Source organism: Cynocephalus volans, chromosome 17 (genome assembly GCF_027409185.1).
Source record: "Cynocephalus volans isolate mCynVol1 chromosome 17, mCynVol1.pri, whole genome shotgun sequence".
In the NCBI taxonomy this organism is placed as follows: domain Eukaryota; kingdom Metazoa; phylum Chordata; class Mammalia; order Dermoptera; family Cynocephalidae; genus Cynocephalus; species Cynocephalus volans.
Window position 1 is genome coordinate 7,600,386 of NC_084476.1, and position 18,529 is coordinate 7,618,914.

At 50.1% G+C, this 18,529-nt stretch overlaps 1 protein-coding gene across 1 annotated transcript in view; it reads right to left on the reverse strand.

Moving 5' to 3' along the window:
• Positions 1–17,590, reverse strand: part of HMCN2 (hemicentin 2) — a 147,134-nt gene extending 129,544 nt beyond the window's left edge. The window contains exons 1-4 of the mRNA XM_063081964.1: positions 17,338–17,590; positions 3,489–3,559; positions 2,124–2,282; positions 1,164–1,286 (exon numbers count right to left, since the gene is read on the reverse strand). Of these exons, the coding sequence (XP_062938034.1) occupies positions 1,164–1,286; positions 2,124–2,282; positions 3,489–3,559; positions 17,338–17,590 (606 nt within the window). The remainder of the gene's footprint in view (positions 1–1,163; positions 1,287–2,123; positions 2,283–3,488; positions 3,560–17,337) is intronic.
• Between the last annotated feature and the right edge of the window lie 939 nt (positions 17,591–18,529).

Consider the following 18,529-nt stretch of genomic DNA (forward strand, 5'->3'; position numbering starts at 1 on the left):
TAAGAAAGGAGACTTAATCTTGGCAGAAATCAAGGAAGGCCTCGTGAGGAGATGCATCTCAGCTAAGACTGGGAAGATGAGAATGAGCCAGGGGAGGAGGAACTGGAAGATTAAGCCACATGAGCAAAGGCCCTGGGATGGGGAAGAACCGGGGATATTTGAAGAAACAGCAGAGGCCAGTGAGTTGGGGAGCAGTGGGCAAGGGGGGGATCTTAGGCAGTGGGATCAGAAAGGCAGAGGGATCTGGTAAGGGTCTGGACATTTTCTAAGGGACAATGAGGAGGGACGTGTGGTCAGATTTGCTTTAGGACAATCCAGCACTGTGCTGGAGCCAGCTCACACACTCAAAAATGCCAATTATCAGCATCACTTACCCACTCTGTTCATTGGCTTCATGACAGCAGCATGAAATCAAGAGTATTTACACCAGGGGAATGGGCATCCTGTTCTTTCCAGAGAGGTGGTTGTTAATCACTTACCAGCACATCACTGGGAGAACCCCTCTGACTACTGGGAAGGAATGGAAGCGTGGGGTACAGAGAAAGTGGGGAGGCCACCAGGCAGGCAGGTGCAACAGAGCCTGGAGAGGAGGAAGGGCAGACACAGGTCCAGGAGCAAGACCAGGAGGCAGACGCCTGGTTAGCAGTGGGCTAGGAATGAATCCAGACCATGGCATCTCGGGCCACAAAGCAAGCCCCTCCCTGCCAAGTCCCTAATGACACAGCCTGAATATGATGGTTCTGCATGATCGTCCAACCTCCCCGGGTTCCCTGACTCTGGGGAGAATCTCAGAAGAACCCCCCACCCACACTTCTGCCAGACTTTGCTAGGTCTGTCCCACTAGCCTGGACCAGCTGTGGGACCTGGACCAAAACCCAGGGTGTTGCTTCAAGTCTCAGCCTCTTTACTTGCAAAACATTTGTCTGAAAACCCAAAGTACCTGCCTTTGGGGTGGGTTGGAGGTTCAGCAAGATGACATCACAATGCCCTGAGCGCAGTGTTTGCAGCACCTGTCATGAGCATGTGCTCAGTGCCGCTCAGCTCCGAATGCTATTCAACCACCCAGCAAAGACACCCAGAGATGCGGGGACCCAGAGATGTGGTCAGCGTCCTCACTGTGCCCAGACAACAGGGTTAGGGAAGACACTCCCACTGGAGCTCACCTCTGTCACTTGCTGCTTGTCGAGGTGGAACACCTGCCCTGAGCTGGTGGCAGCAATCTCCTCGTAGGCCAGGTAGCCAGGATGGGTGCGGTCACCACAGTCCCCCGTCAGCACAAAGACAACCTGGAAGATGGACATGCAGCATAGCTCACAACTTCCCTGGCCGCCTACATCAGGTGTGAGTGGCAGGGTCCCAATCAGGGTGGAGTGACAGGGGTGAGCCCTTTCCTTTCTCTGGGCTCAGGTGACACATCTATAGAATGGGAATAATGTGGACCCATCTCCTGGGGATTGGGAGGTGATGTAGGATGAGTGCTTAGCACAGGGCCAGGAATACAGCAGGGGCTCAGCAAATGGGAGCTGTTATTAAATCTATGACAAAGAAGGGCATGGGGGTTAACTCCTCTTGAGCTGAGTGGCCCCTGGAGGCTGCAGAGTTAGGAGAACCTTGAAGAACCTGGTGTGTCCTGGACACGAGAGCAGAGAGGCAGTCCCAGCCCTTGAGCCTCCCAAGGATGTCACAGGGCCGGACCTCCCCCCTTCGCCACTCACGGCCTCCCAGCAGCCCTCACTGCAAAAGCAAGAAGCAAGAGCCTGACATGTCTTCCAAACCCTGAGACAGCGGGAAAGGCACGTGAGCTGCAGGGACCAGGAGCAGAGGCCACGTGGGAGGAAGCCGGGTGGTGCAGACTTTACAGGGTGTGACAGGAGCCAGTGGTGTGGTCTTTATCAGGAACAAGCCTCGCCCTGGAGGCAGGAGCCCTGGCCAGCAGAGCAGGAGAACACACTTGGAATCCACCTACCGCGCTGGGTGCTGAGAGGCGGCCTGCCGTGACTGGTGCAGGCTGGAGCCAGCTCCTGTCTCCTGGTGGGGGTTCAGGGCTGCTGAGTGGAAGACCCCAGCTTCCTCAGGACCCCCTTGTGTCTCCCGCTTGAGCCCCCAAAGGCAGGCTCACTCACCTGTGACTGTTTCAGCTGCAGGAGCTGCAGCACCTCCTCTGTTTTGTGATAGTCCTTGGCACGGGCATCCGAGAAGACAAAGATGAAGGAGCCGGGGTTGGCGACCTCCACAGCAGCCTTGATGGCCCCCACACTCATCTCTGGGCAGTCGCCACCTCCCTGGAGGGCAGAGGGCTGGGAGTCACTGCAAACCACTGTGTCCTGCCCACCCAGGAGTCAGGCCATGACACCAGCCACTCCCTTCCCAGACACAGTGCAGCATCTGATCTGCCTTAACTTTAGACAAGCCGAGCCATTCATTCATTCATTCATTCATTCACTCACCCACACTAGAGTGACATGGTCCCACTCCCATGGAATTTGGGATGGGAGGCAGGTGCGCTGACCAACAAGCCCAACACAGCTATTTAGTTTTCACTGTGATGAGTGCTACAAGTAGGGGAAGAGGGTGGGGACCATGGGAACAACTAACAGATAGCCCAAAGCAGCCACCTGTTAGCCACGGCTTCAGGATAGGGAGCAGCCAGGGGAAGGGAGACGTGGGGTTGGGCAAGAGGAAAGCACTCGAAGCCACCGCCCCAAATCCTCTTTGTAACCTCCCCTGGTATTGATCCCAAATAAAGACATACTCCTGCCCTCGCTGCCCACCAGATGGGGACCCTCCGCAGGAAGGGAGCCTATGTCTGTCTCAGCCACGTTTGTACACCCAGACCACAGCAGCAGGATTTACAGGTGGTAACTCTTTGGTAAATGATTCTGGCCTTGATTCACTCATTCACCCCACAAGGACTTACTGAGCCCCCATTTGTGCTGGGCCTGTTCTGGGCCCTGGGGGATCAGGCAGTGAACTAGACCAATACGTGCAGATCCTGCCTTCGGGAAACTGGTGGTCTCAGTGGGCAGGAGGGAAGAGAGATGCTGAACCAGGGTGTTCTGTGTGGCAAAGGAGCCCAGGCAGCCGTGGGGCATCTGACCCAGTCTTGGGCTTGGTTTAGGGGTCTGAACTGACCCGTCTCCCATCCTCCCCCAGTCACCACACACACCCTCAACTGGGCATCACCACCTCCTCCTTCCACCCCTCTATTCATTCACTAAATAATAAGCACCTATTATGTGCTGGGCATAGTGCCAGGCACAGGGGCTCCTGGAGGTACTTGGTTCACTGAATGAAGGAAGGAACCCCAATAAGTACAGATCTCCAGGGGCCCCAAGCCGGAGTGCAGGCCACGGGCAGAGCTGAGGGGCCGGTCATGGCAGGTGGAGGAAGCTGCCATCTTGGCCCCTGGTGGGGCAAAGACCTTGGTCTGTGGCATGGCCTGGGAAGAACGCACAGAGGGCCAGCAGCCGGGGGCAGGGGCAGCCCACCTGCACGTAGAGTTCTCTCAGCTCCCTCTGAAACACCACTGGGTCTGCCGTGAGGGTCACCGGGCCAATATCTGTGGAGAAGAGAGAGAGAGAGGCCCAGGTGGGCTGGGACCCCCAGACCAGGGCCCAGAGCTCTTGGGGAGCACAGAGATGGGGTAGGGGTCAAACCCCCAGTCCCCTCTCTGAACAGCAGTTCCCAAACTTTTGTGACCAAGACTCTACTGTCCCCTCCAACCCCAGAGTGGGAAGGGAATCCTGGGAAGACAGGGAAACAGAGACACAAACAAATAATTCATTTCAGAACACACAGAAACTATCCAACACCAGAAGTAAAACCTTCCAGAAACTCCATTTATATATTGGCTCATTTTAAACAGCAGCAACAAAAATTACAAAGATTGAGCACACTTGATCTTGGCGAGGATGGGGAGCACGGGGAACTTTCCTATCCTGCTGGTGGGAGCGCAACATGGTTCAACCACCTTGGAAGACAACAGAAATGTCTAAAAGGTTAAACACGTACCTAGCCTATGGTTCAGCCACGCCACGCCTAGGTATGTGCCCAAAGAGATGAAAACACGTCCACACAAAGGCTTGTGCTCAGATGTTCATAGCAGCTGTACTCATAATTGGCCCAAACTGGAAACAAGGCAAGTGTCCATCAACCGGGCAATGGATACACAAACTGTGGTATATTCGTGTAATCAAACTACCAACACATGGCAACAACATGGGTGGACCTCCCAGACATAATGAGAAGCCAGAAGCAAAAGAGCACGTACTATACGGTTCCACTTCCAGAAAGTTCTGGAACAGTCAAAATTAATCTAAGGTGAAAACAAAAACCAGAACAGAGGTTGCTGGGGGATAGGGAAGCTTGAACGGGAAGACAGGCAGAGGAACCGTCGGGGGAGACGAACATTCCACATGGTGACCGGAGTGTAGGTTCCACGGTGCATCGCTCGTCAAACGTGTACAGCTAAGATTCGTGCGCTTCGTTGTATGTAAGTTTATCTCATGAAAAAAGAACTATAAAAATCATAATCATTGACTGGGGGTGGGGTAGGAGGAGGTGTAGATGCAGCAGAATGCTAGAGTTTTTTGGTTTTTTTTTTGGTGATGCTGGGTGATAGGCAGGGATTCATCAGACTCTTCTGCTTACTTTGCATACATTTAAAACGTTCCCTAATTGAAAGTTTTTAGGTTTTTTTTTAAATAGCAGTAATGGAAAGTCACAGCCAACATAAGACAATGTCACCAGTGCACAGAAATAAGGCTAGAATTCCAAGGAGACACAATATGTTCACAATGGAGATTTTGCAAGATTGTGTGAACATCAGATTCCTTGGGAACATATTTAATCTAAGTCATTAGTGAACTCTAATAATGGACTATTTTTAGTCCAGGAATTCTAAATTTTAGTCAGTCACCCTAAAAACTTCCATACTTGGCAACTAGCTCGTCAGCAGGCCTCAGTCCTTCTTAGAAAGGGAAGCATGTGGAATGATCTGGCACTGACAATGGTTGAGGAAGAGTAGACACCAGGTTCCCTCTGGAGCCCCTTTCCCTCTGACCCGTGTTCATCCGTCATGACCTGTACCCTCTCCCTCACCTGCTCTGGCCTTTACCAAGCCTTCCCCACCCCATCCTTCTCTCTGAACTCTGCAGTAACTAATTCAGCCTCAAACAGGGCAGCTAAGCCCTCCGCCTTCGACCTCAGTCAGATCTGATCGGAGTCCTGGCTCCATCCTTTGCCAGCTCTGGGGCCTCTCAGAGCTCCCTTCACCTTACCAAGCCTCAGTTTCCTCATCTGTAAAACAAGGCATATAACAACACCATCTCTCCTGACCAACAATCAGCGTTGTGAGGATTCAGTGAAGCCAGGCAGGTGAACACCTGGCACAGAGCTTGGCACTGGGCAGAGGCTCGGCAGCTGGGAGCTGGCACCGTGGACGAGAACGTGGGATTGGCCGTGCTCCACGGGCGGCCTCACACCGCACTGGCAGCCAAAGACAGTCTTGCTTCTATGTGAGGTCCTCAAATTCTAGTTTGACTAAGAGCAATAATTTTACTCAATGTCAGTTACTTCTTTGTTAGGTAATTATACACATTCATTGTTTAAAACAAAAATTAATATGTCCTTAATGACACTGACATTTACTAAGCACCAGGCTATGTGCTGAGATGCTTCCTATGTACTAATTAGCTCACTGACTCCTCTCTGGCACTTGGACCCTGTAGTCCAAGACTTATCCAAATTTTGTAAAGGAGAAAATGGAAGCCCAGAGAGGCTAGGTAATTTGCACGATGACACACAGCCAGTAAGTGGCAGAGCTGGGATATGAGCCCAGGTCTGGACAACACCAGAAACCGAGCTTTTCTTGACTATAGCTCCCTGGGAACTACACATTGAACTACACCTGACATTCAGAAAACAGAAGGAAGGGGCAGAATTACCTGTATTTCTACCAGCCAGAGATAGTCATTTTCACTTTCGTATATACCCTTCAAAGTTTGTATTCATATCTGTAAATTGTATAAATATATCTTTAAAATGCATTCTATTTTAAGCAGAATTTTTACTGAAGTATAAATGACATTCAGAAATGCTTTGTTGAAGAATAAATGACCTAGTTCTTTTTTTTTTTTTTTCTTTTTCGCTGGTGTCCTGATCTTGGAATTTTCAGCCTCATTCTTTTCACTGAACGACACAGTGTGAGCAACTTTCCAGAAGGTTAAACACTCAGTCCGGCATCATTTTTATTAGTTACAAAGTATTTCCACTGTATAAATGTCTAATGATGGTCCTGCTCAATCCTGCATTGTTTTGTTTCCAATTTTTATAGTGAACAATTTGATTAAGAATATCTTTGTTTCCACAGCTTTCAGGCACCAATTCAGTTGTTTCCTTAGGATATGTTCCCATAAATAGAATTGCTGGTTCAGTGGCAAAGACATATGTCAAGATTTTGGATGCAAATTCAGTAACCTTGTAGCTGTCCCTCCCCGCACCCAGCCCTCCTGCCTTTCACTGCCCTGCACTAGAGGAACCCACCTGGCATCTGGTTCTGCTCACACCACCCTGCCCAAGAATCGACGGCGACTGGCCATCACCTGCAAACAGGCTGAAGCCACCGCAGTGCCCAGTTCTGGATCTGATCAGCTCTGTCCCCCCATCATAATCTATCATTGATGTCACCTACCCCTGTGGTTCCCAGCACAGAAGACCAGCGCTAGACCCCATTCTGCCCTGTTCGCAGCAGCATGAAAAGAGTAAAGGAGCTGGAGCGAGGCCTCATAAAGAAGGTGCACTCCGCTGGAAGCGCTGCCCGTGGTCCGCGGTCTACAGGCTCTGGGAGTGGGGATTCCTCTTTCTTTCGTGGAAGGACCATAGCAGTAAAAGGGAGTTGATTTTGCTCATGGTTCTATGTGGCAAGATAAAATGTTGGCCACCTATGTCAGTTCCTCCCTACCCCCCCACTTTTCTTTTCATTTTTTTTGTTTTTGAACCATTTTACTGAAATGAGAAAACCACAGTTTGGCCCTGTGGTTGAAGGTGGAGAGGTTGCCAGACCCCTCATCTAAGGCCTGGCCTTCCATCACCCAGGTTGTCCTGGGAGATTCCAAGCTCTGGGAGAGAGGAAGGTGCTTCTGTGAGACCACATCCCTCAGCAAGGCTCAGGCCTCCTCATCTGACCTCCTCTTGTCCCAAGGACTCAGCCAGCACATGCCAAGGGCCAGGGACTGTGTGGCCAATGCAGGCCCCAGGAAATTTCAGTATTAGAAAGGTTGGAAATAATTTTAAGGTTGGCCTCTGGATTAGTTTCCTGTGGCTGCTGTAACAAATCACTACAATCTTAGTGCCTTAAAACAATACCCATTATTTATGGAGGTCAGAAGTCCTCAAACCAAGGTGCAGGCAGGCCACACTGATTCTGGAGGTTCATGGGGAGGATCCGTTTCCTCACCTTTTCCAGCTTCTGGAGGCTGCCTGCAGTCCTTGGGCCACGGCCTCTTCCTCCACCTCCAAAGCCAGCAGCACAGCATCTTCATGCCTCGCTCTCCCTGCTCTCTCTCCTCTCTGCTTCTGTCCCCACGTCTCCTTCTCTGACTCTGATCCTCCTGCCTCCCTCTTATAAGGACCCTTGTGATTCCAGTGGGCCCACCTGGACAATCCAGAATAATGTCTCCATCTCAAGATCTCTAACTTAACCACATCTGCAAAGTCCCTTTTGCTATGTGACATAACATATTCGCAGGTTCTGTGGATTAGGACGTGGACATCTTTGGGGGGACATTATTCCACCTACCACAGCTTCCACCGTCCTGTCTCCAGCGAGAACAAAGTAGGGAAAAATCAATTCTACTATAGACCTATGTGCCAAACATAACAATGTTGAGAACGAAGAGATCTGAAGACCCATCTTTTTAAAGATGGGGAAACTGAGGACCAGAGAGTAAAGAGAGCTCCTCCAGGTGGGGGGAAGAGTCGGTGCAAGAGCTGATGGGCTACATCATGCAGGCAGTGACCCCCTCTCTCTTGTTCACCATCGTAGGTAGACCTGGAGCCACACTCGGTGCCTGCCACTTAGTAAGTGTTTATATAAATATTGTATAAATATTGTCCAAATAAGTGAATGAATAAATATATCAGTGAGGCTGGCAGAAATCCTGTTTGAGCAGGTCAGGTGTCTTTATAAGAAGAGAGACAGACACACAGGGAGAGGGCGATGTGACAAGGCCTTGTCTCAACCTAGCTAACTACATCTGTGACAACCTATTCCAAATAATGTCACATTTTGAGGTTTCAAGAAGGACACTAATTTGGGGGAACACTAGTCAACCTAGTATGATGTCCAGATCCACATATGTTTGCCTCCGAAGCTTGTGCCCTTTGCCCCTGGCTACACTGCCTCCAACCACAATGGTGACACTGGTGATGATGATGGTGATGGCAATGAGGATGATAACCACCATTGTTTTAATATTTACTAAGCACCAGGTTTTGCTCTAAGGCTCATAAAAGCTTTACAGTAACCTACGAAGTCTACTATTATCACCATTTTACAGATGAGAAAATTGAGGCCCATGGAAGAGCAAACTGCCCGAGGAATGACAACTGGGAAGCAGTAAAGATGAGACTCAAGTGTGGGTCCATCTGACCCCGACCCAAGCTGTCAACCACATGTCAAGCTGCAGATTCTTAGAACTCATTCCCCAGCCCCTCGTTCCTGCTCTTGGAGGGGGAGGGAGATTCATGACTGGAGGTGGGCAATTATCAAACAGCTGGGCAGATGTGGCATGCAGTCCCTCAGAGGAGGGCCTGTGGCTGGAGAGACGATTAAGCCCATGACCTTGGCTCCACTAGAGCCACACTCCAGCACATGAGCCCCAGAAGCCTGGCCCAGAACTGTCTCTCCATCGGTGGGTTTTTTCCACTGGGCAAGAGGTGGGTGTGGGGCCAGCCCCGAGGACTCTGTCGGACATGTGAGGAGCACGCCTGGGTGGAACAGGCCAGCCCCTCCACCAGCTTCGTGTGTCTCAGTGCAAGCGTCACGACTGCAGCCAGGCACTCGAAGTCCAAGCTTACAAAGACCTCATGCCAAGAACTCTGGACACACACACACAACCTTCTCCAGCTGCAGTGACCCCAGGCAGGGTCCCATACTCTGCCATCCCTGTGGGCAAATTGCCTCCCTGGTACTCAGTTGCCCCAGGGGCTGGAGAAAGTGATTTCTAGCCTGCTAGAATTCCAACAGTTCCTGAGCCTTAGTCTGGACAAATGTGATTCCCTTGAAGACACCCCAAAAGACAGACATGGTGGCACAGAAACCAATTGAGCATTCTGGCTTTGCCCAGAGAGCCACAATGGCCCCAGAACCTTCCTCTGCTTCCTCCTCAGTGTCCGGGAGTCTAGAATCCGAGTCTCCTCAGGGCCTCCTTACCAGGGCCTCTTTCCCTGAACGCCTGGTGGATTCTGGGCTCTTCCCTGAATGTCCCCATGAGCTCAGTGGCTGATGTTCAATCAAGATGTTCTGACCCACATTCCTGCCAGCCTCAGAGCCACTGTTTCTGCTGTTCCACCTGGTGTGCTCTTCCCAGTCCTATTCTGACCCACCCCACCCCCACCCGTCAGCTCCTCTCCACCTCAACCCAATGTCTCTGACTGAAGGAGTTGTCCCATCCTCTCTCCTCCTTTCAGAGGACCTCCTAACAGGGACCACAACTGTGATTAGATACCCAGGAACTTGGCTGCTCACAGTGGCCATTCTGGCTGGACTGAGGTGCAAGCTGACCACCTGCCCGGCCCATGGTAATCCCTCAGGAGTCGCACACTGAGTAAGAGAATAATGGATGTCTAAGGGACCCCTGGGGACCAGACCAGCCCATGCCGTGAAGGCTGGCCTAACACACCCAGCCCACCCAGCCCCTTTCAGGGGCCTCCCGCCCTCAGACCCGTTGCTTCCTTACCCTTCTGGTCTTCCTCTCTCCTCGCACCTCTCGCCTGCACAGACCCATGCCTGGGAAGCCCTGTGACAAGGTGCTATCTGGCCCAGCCAGCCGCTCCTGGCTGCTGTCAGGGGGCCGCGGGATGGCAGGGATGTGCCTAATGTCACTCACACCTTGGTGGAGCTCAGACCTCTCACCTCCAAAGAGAGAAGCGCGTGGGGCCAGGCTAAGGGTGTAGATTTTCCCCAGAGCAAGGACCAATCATTTCTATTTCATGATGAGAAGCTGGTTAACAACAATGATTCAGAGGTGACAATAAAGACCACACACACACACACACACACACCCCGCAGAGCATACAGCCAGAGCCCAAACCATCCCAGCTCACTGGCAATTCTGTGTATGCTCAACCCACTGACTCCTCATCCCTGACTGACCATCTCTTCCCTTAGGAAAGCTGGCAGTGCCCCTGGAGACCCAGAAGTATGCAGGGGAGGAACCTTAGAAGATTCTAAAGTCACCAACAATCAAACAATGCAAATCGAAATGAAGTATCATTTTTTGACTATCAAATTAGGAAAAAGGGGCAGAGTGACGTCCTCCAACGCTGGCAAGGGTGGCATGGGGGAAAAGTGGTCAGCAGGAGGGTAAAATGGCAAAGCATTTGGAGGGGACAGTTTGTCAGTATCTATCAAGATTGAGAATGTTCACACTCTTCAACGCAGCAGTTTCACTTCTGGGAATGTAACCTACGGATATATTTGCAAATTTTGTGTTTATTGTAAAGAAACTGAAAGCAACCTATTTTCCACAGTAGGGGGATGGTTGGATAAATCAAGATAATTCCTCCCATGGCATCCTCTGAAGTTATCCATGTTTTCTGACAGGAAAAGATATCCACGATGTATTATGTGTGGGAAAAAAACAAGTTGCAAAACACTTTACATAGTATAATTATTAAAAGGTGCGTATATGTATTCACACACACACATACACATTAGGTGTGTAATGTGCACACACACATACGTGGTCTGGAAAGACAGCAAAATATTAAACGTGTTTGCATCTCTTGAGAGAAGTAGTATTAGAGTATTTTACAAGCATGTATTAATTTTGCAGTTTTTGAAGGAAACAAATTATTAACTGAAAGAGCTAAGCCCTGATGCCAAAACTTGACAAAGAGCACAAAGAAAGAATGCCAGTTGCTGGTCATGCATATTAGAATGAAAAGCAAAACTCGCAAACAAAATACAACTAGAATCCAGCTGTATATTTAAAAAAAAAATCCATCATGACCAAGCAGAACTTATTCAAGGAAGGTGGAAATAGCTTAAAATTAAGGAATTACATTAACAGGTCAACAGGAGAAAGATCTTATAAATATTCAACAAAAGCCAGAAAGTCACTTGCTAAAATTCAGCAACCATCCCTGTTTGAGATTTTGGGGGCTTTTTGGTTTTGCTCTTGCTTTTTTTGCTTTTTGGGTTGTTTGCCATTAGTAAATTAGGATTGAAAGCATCTTTTTTCACTTGATAAAGAAAACCTCAAACCAAAAACCAACATCATACAAAGAACTCATTATTAGCAAGACAAGAACCACTGCAGCCACAACTGCTGTTTAGCACCATTCTGAAAGTTCTAGCTGGTAAATACTGCAAGACTCTCAAAATAAATGAAATATTTGATTAGAAAAGAGGAGACAGTAATTTAGTCAGGCTGTGGCCATCAACCTAGAAAACTCAAGACATTCCCCCAAAAAATTAACTAAAAAAAAAAAAAAAAAGTAAAAAAGTTGGAAAGAAAATAAATATCTAAAAACAAATTGCTTTCCAACATACTTGCAATACTCATTTGCAAAAAATGTAATGGAAAAAAATATCCTGGTCAAAATAGTAACGAAAAACAAAATATTTAGTAATTATCTTTAAAAGAAGTGGGTGGAACCTATAAGAAAAAAACTATAAATCTTTACTAAAGGAAATAAATACGTGAACAGAGGAAGAGGCATCCCTGCTGGAGGGAGAAAACTGGCTTTTTAAAATTACAGTTCTTCTCCAAATCAAGATTTAATGCAATTCCAAGCAAAATCACAATAGATTGTTTTTTGGGGGCGGGGGGGAATTGACTAAGTTTTTCTGTATCTCATCTGAAGGAATGAATGTTCAACAATATTCTGAAAATGCAGAATATGAATGAAAAGACGAATAAGGTGCTGGCCCAAGTAACTATGGAAATTAGTGGAGTCTGTAAGAGTAAAGGCGAAAGAACTGTACTCCAGTTAATGAAGTTGTTTCCCACGGGGGCACAATTGTGAAACCACTGCGTGTGTATAGTAGAAATGAGCAATTAAGTATATGGTGGGTGGTGGGTGGGGGGGCGGTGGGCGGCGGGCGGTGGGCGCCAGGTTTGTCACTGTTAGACTGGGAGTAACTTCCAGATAAGATCAGCCAGGGGAAGTGGTTAGCAGGACCAACCACAGTTAGAGTTGGAGACACCAGTATGAACTCATGCTTAGCTTCGTATAGATACAGATGGTTACACGCAGAAATATTTACAGATATAGGTACACACACAGGAAGCATATACAACATATAGCTCCTTGCTCTGCCAGCTAAGGGGGTGTCTAGAAGCAAGGACTCCCAGAAGCAGCAAGCATACTTAGTACCAGATCCTGGTTTCTAATACCATTTTCCAAAAAAGGAACCAGGGCTCCTTGGAGAAATAGCTAAGTCTAGGACCGAGACGGAAATATCTGTGATGAGCCTGGAGCACATCTTCTCGTGTCAGAAAGTAGAAAAGTGCTTTAAAGAAAACAAAAAAACATACACAGCAATGGAGGATATGACAGGGACACGGAAGCCAACCGAACAAGCTTCCTATGACCAAAGCTAGAAAAATTTGAGCAACAAAGTAAAGTAGTATTGGATTATAACCCAAAGTATGAAATCAAGATCCACGATTCCATGCTGATATATACACAAATGATTGAATTAATAAATAAATGGAGAAGAAGAGACAATTCTCTCTTGCAGAGGAATTTCAAATAATCTACGTAGGGGCCGGGCCGGTTGGCTCAGTTGACTAGAGCGCGGTGTTGTAACACCAAGGTCAAGGGTTTGGATGCCCATACAGGCCAGCAGAAAAAAAAAAATCTATGTGGGTACTCCACCCTCTCCACCCTCTAGGACGTGGAACACAACTCCCCACATCTTAAGTATGGGCAGTGCATAGTGACTTTCTTCCAGAGAGTACAGTATGGAAAGAGAGAGGGAAAAAAAGAATAACTTCACAGTGGGGAAACCCAGCAAACACAACCTGCACCACGTGGTCGATATTGTACCCGGTGGCAGGGACCCTGGATATGACATGATGAGAATGCCATTGCGCCTCTTTGGTCTTCCTCCCCCAAACATTACCCAGTCTAACCAGAGAAAAATAGCAGACAAATAACGATTGAGGGGAAAATGCCTGACCAGTACTTTTCAGAACAGTCAAGTTCATCAAAAACAAAGTAAGTGTGAGAAACTGTCACAACCAAGAGGAGCCTGAGGAGACGTGACAATTAAGTGTAATGTGGTATCCTGGATGGGGTCCCAGAACAGAAAAAGGACATTAAAGAAAAACTGAAGGAATCTGAATAAAGAATGGACTTTATCTGATAATAACGTATTAATATTAGTTCATGAATTGTGATAAACATACCACAATAATATAAAATGTTAATAATAAGGGAAACTGGGGTTACATATGTGGGACCTTTCTGCACTGTCTTCACAATAACTCCATAAATTTAAAACTATTCTAAAATAAAAAGCTTATTTAAAAAGAATATGAGGAAGGATTCACCCTCCTAGTACGTAGCATACAGCCATTGAGCTAATACAATTTGCTTCTGGCATGAGAACGGTCGTACAATGGAACAGAATGAAAAGCCCAGATTCCTAACAGATAAAGTAATTTGGGATAAAGGATCCAAATGAATGAAAAAGAACGAATTAGTTGATAAAATGTACTTGAACAGTTACTTATCCCACTCTAAAAGAATTGTATTAGATTCCTTTTTAAACCATACACCAAAAAAAATTTTTTTTAATTCTAGGTTAAAGAAGTCAATGTGAAGATTGAGAAAACAAGAAAACCTAGAAGATCTATTCTATCTTACTGATTTTGTGATAGTAAAAAACCTTTCGGGGCTGGCCAGTTAGCTCACCTGGGAGAGCGTGGTGCTGGTGACACCAAGGTCCAGGGTTCGGATCCCCGTACTGGCCAGCCACCACCGCCACCAAAGACAAAAACCTTTCTAAGCATGCAAGTGAAGAAATCACAAAAGGAAAAAAATGTATTGATTTGTCTACATAAATGCTTAAAACTTTAGAATGTCAGGAATCACAAACAATACTAAGGGCAAACAACCAGGAAAAATACTAGCCACATAACAAAAAAACAGTTACTGTCATCAACAAAAAGTCCTCAAACCAACTGAAAAGAAAATCACTAAAACCCCTAATGGAAAAATTAGCAAAGAAACAGACAATTTAGAAAAGAAGAAATTCACACCAAAAACCCTAGTGAAAACTTGAAAACATATTGAACCTCACTAGCAATTAAAACAAGATATTTTTTTATCTTTTGAATTAGAAAAAAAAAAGTTTTTAACCTAATTCCCAAAGTTGGGGGTGGCTGCCCTAAAACAGGCCCCTCAGATGCTTCTGGTGAAAGTTTAGACTCCCAGACATTCTGGAAAACAACTTGAAGAGTCGCCCACTCACCCAGTGTGCTAAAAATGGCCCAGAAATTCCACTTCGAGGAACTTAATCCTATGGAAAAACCAATCAAAGACGCAAAGATGTACACACATGAGTGTTCTTTGTAAGATTTTAATAGAGAATTAATAGAGAAAACCTGAAAACAACCTAAATTTTCAGCCAAGTGAAACAATTAGCAAATTTCTAACTTCTCTACTCTGGGAACATACCACCTTTCTCACTTAAGAACTTTAAAAAATATTTCTGAAGCACGGCTCCTGGTTTGTCCCCAAACCTGTACAGCCCAGAGCCACAGCTGCTTGCTCCACACATCCCTCTGGGACTTTGGGACAGAGGCTTTCTCTGAGAAAACCCTCCCAGTGTGCAGTCCTGGGGGCGGGAACAGTCCGCTAAAACCCCTATTTCTCAAGCTCTTCTTCCACCAGAGGGAGTTCCATTTGCTGATTCAAACCTAAGCCACTGCTCCAATCCCTGCTCACAAACCTTCACGGGCTGCTCACAGCCCATAGAAGGAAATCCAAGTCCTCCAAATCCTCAGCCTTGCAGTCACGGCTGGGTCCAGTCTTGTCCCTCCCCACGTACCCACTTCACTCCCCCTGCACTCCAGCTCCCACACACACCTGTCCCTACACGTCAGCCACCCAGATCATCCTCCAGCCAGCAAGCCCCAGGCCCCCCACGGAGTCCTCCGTCCCAGCTGTGTCCCCAGCACCTAGCATCTGCCAGGCAAATGGGCAAAACCCCGTAAACATCTGCTCACGCTCTTCAAGCCCCGCTCTAAGGCTGCTTTCTCAGAGAGACTTCCATTAGTCCCCTCCCTTGCTGACCCACGATGGCCAGGAGCTGGTACCCAAGCTTGCACTTGTCATTTTCCACTCCCCCATCTGGTCTGTCCCCTGCAGCTGCTGGCTCCTTGGTATGAACCTCGCTCCCTTCACACTGTGAGCCTCGCAGGGCTCTACATACATCAGGTGCTCAATTAATGTTGAATTCCCCCGCCACGCCTGAACCTGGGGGTGTCAGTAGGGAGGATGATTTGGGGAACTGGGGAGCAGGATTGGCTTTTTTGTTTCATGGAGGATGGCGTGCTGGGCTGCCTCTGGCAAAAGTTGGAGAGTGGCACACGGGCTCACTCCTGGAGAGAGGAGGAGGGGAGGAGGTGGAAGGAGCACTTCCCACTTCCCGAAGTTGGTGGCCAGAGGGGGCAGCGAGGACAGCCCTCAGGAGCCCGGCTCTGGGGCCTCCTCGGGACACTGTCTGGCTCCAAAAGGCCGCTATCCTGTCCTACAACTGGAGCCAAGCATCTTAGAGACAAATATGGGTTATGAATCAGGAATTATGTCACCCTGGCAGGTGGCCTTGGGGAATTCTCATTGGTGTCCTGAGTCTCAGTTTCTCCCACTGTAAGATATGAAGGGGTGGATGAGATGATCTCTAAGCTCTCTCAGTGTGATGTCTTTGGAAGCCCAAGAACAATCCAGAAAGGGAGTAAGAGAGTTGAGGAGACAGAGGGTGACCTGTGTCCTAGCTGAAGCCCAGGACACACCTCTCACCCCACCTCCTCACAACCCCCTACTTTGTGGCACCCCCGACCCCAAGGTGGAAGCTGTCCTTTTGATGCTTCCAGAAATCTCTTCCTAGAGCCCTGGCTTCTGGGCTTTGAGCTGCAGAACTCCTGGAGTCAGAGGGGCCTCCCAGCCCCTCGACCACACACTCGGCCTGAAGGCTGCATGGAGTTGCCTCGCCACGCGCCCTTTCTTCAAGCACCTGTAACGATGTGGTGATTAATAATTGCAAATTCTTCTGGAAAGGCTTACAGACCGACACGGCCGTTGGTCACTGTGTATTTTCTCGGCTCGAGAACACTTTGCAGAACAATTTTGTAAAGACTCTGTAAAGCTATGCCCCTGGGGAGAGGGGTGGATAGATGGAGAGACGTGAAAAAAGTGAGTTGATCAGAAAATAAGTCACAGGATCTAGGTGGTGGGCAAGCAAGTGTTCAACGTATTTCCCCCCCTATTTGCTCACAGCTTTGCCTCCCGGGGACCCCTTTCAAGGGCGTGCCCCTCACACTGAGCTGAAAGGAAGCGCTCCCGGGCAGCAGAGGGGCTGCGCGCAGAGAGGAATTAGGGCCGGACCGCAGAGAGAACAGGGCAGGCGGAGGCCACCGGCTCGCGAGGGGAGCTGCTGTTCTCCTACAACGGGCGAGGGGCAAACTGCAGCCAGGGTCAGTTTGCTGCCTCCGTGGCGTGGACCCCGTCCTAAGAATTAACTAAGGTTAAAACCGCAAATCCTGCAAAGGGTCCTCGCGTGCCCGGCCCCGGACGCGAGTGCCCATTTCCACAGCTCAGCAGGTTTCAGAGGCAGCTCTCACCGTCTCACAAATGGGGAAAGCGAGGTCGCTTCCACCCGGCCTCACAACCAGGAGGTGACTGCGCGGCATTTCAAGGCGGGTCCCCGACTCTCCGCCACTAGCCCGACAGCGCCAACCGGGAGGCGCAGGAGACGGGGAGAGCGGGTCCCCCGGGGGAGGGAAGGGACGACTGCGAGGCCTGCCCCGGTGCCCCGGGTCCCAGCAGCGCGCAGCCCGCAGACGTCCGGGTGCGCCCGGCGCGGGGACGCGGGGGCGCTACCTGGGTCGCGGAAGGGCACCAGCGCGTAGTTGGCGATGGCCTGGCTGCGGCGGCTCAGGCTGCGCTCCAGAATGCGCGAGGCGCCGTCGATCACCTGCATCAGGTCGTCCCACATGGAGCCGGTGACGTCGAAGACGAAGGCCAGGGTGGCGGCCCCCGTGGCGGGGGGCAGCGCCGTCCCGGGCGCGCCGGCCACCGCCGCTGCCGCGGAGACCGCCACCAGCAGGCGCAGGAGCGGCGCCCGGGGCGTCATGCTGAGCGCGGCCGACGGGCTGCTGCGGGTGGCGCGCGGGTCGCGGCGAGCGCGGCCGCCCCGGTGCACCCAGGGGCCGGCCGGCGTGCGGCTGCGGCGCGGTGCCTCGCTCGGTCGGGCCGTGGCGGGTGCGCGCGGGACGGGGGTGCGCGGCGGGGTCCCCCTGCTGGAGCCCGAGGCGGGTCCTAGAGCCCACCCCGTTCAGGGTCACGGGCCCGCCTCCTCCGCTCCCCCCACCGTGACTCAAACTTTCCCAGCCCCGCTGCTCGCCAGTCCAGACCCGAGGTTAGCGGAGGACGCGGGGCGGACGGCAGAAGGGAACTCGGGCCACGGCCAAGGCGGCGAGGACGGGAAGGATCGGGACGCTGCGGACACCTGCGCCTCCCGCGGAGGGCGCGCCCCCGATGGGGATGGGCGGCCCCGCTGCAGGGCGACGGCGGGAGGGGGATGGGGCCGACCCTTCCCAGGCCAGGCCAAAGTGAGCCCCGCTTCTCGGTTGCGTCCGCCCACTCCCCCAATCACCACACGCACGCACACGCACACCCTGCAATGCCTCTTCGTTCCGCAGGGCTCTGTGCTTTCCAATTACCTCAAGTATTGCTGCTGTTATAATCAACAAGCATAAGTCAGGCACCTACCACGTGCTGAGCATTTTCACATGGTTGTTATTTCCTTGAATGCTTGCTGCAACCCTAGAGGGAGACACTAACACTAAACCCATTGTGCAGATGTGCAAACCGAGGCTCAGAGAGGTGAGGTCGTTTGCTCTCAAGTGGTAGAGACAGGATTGGAAGCCAGATCTAGAAAGACTCCAAAGCCCCTGGGCTCTGCTCCCTCCCCTGTTAGAGGACATTGTCACAAGTCATCTGGTGACTCAAGAGGAAGGGGGATACTCTACCCACCTGCCTTCCCAGCCCCGTGGATTGCATGTGAAGGTGC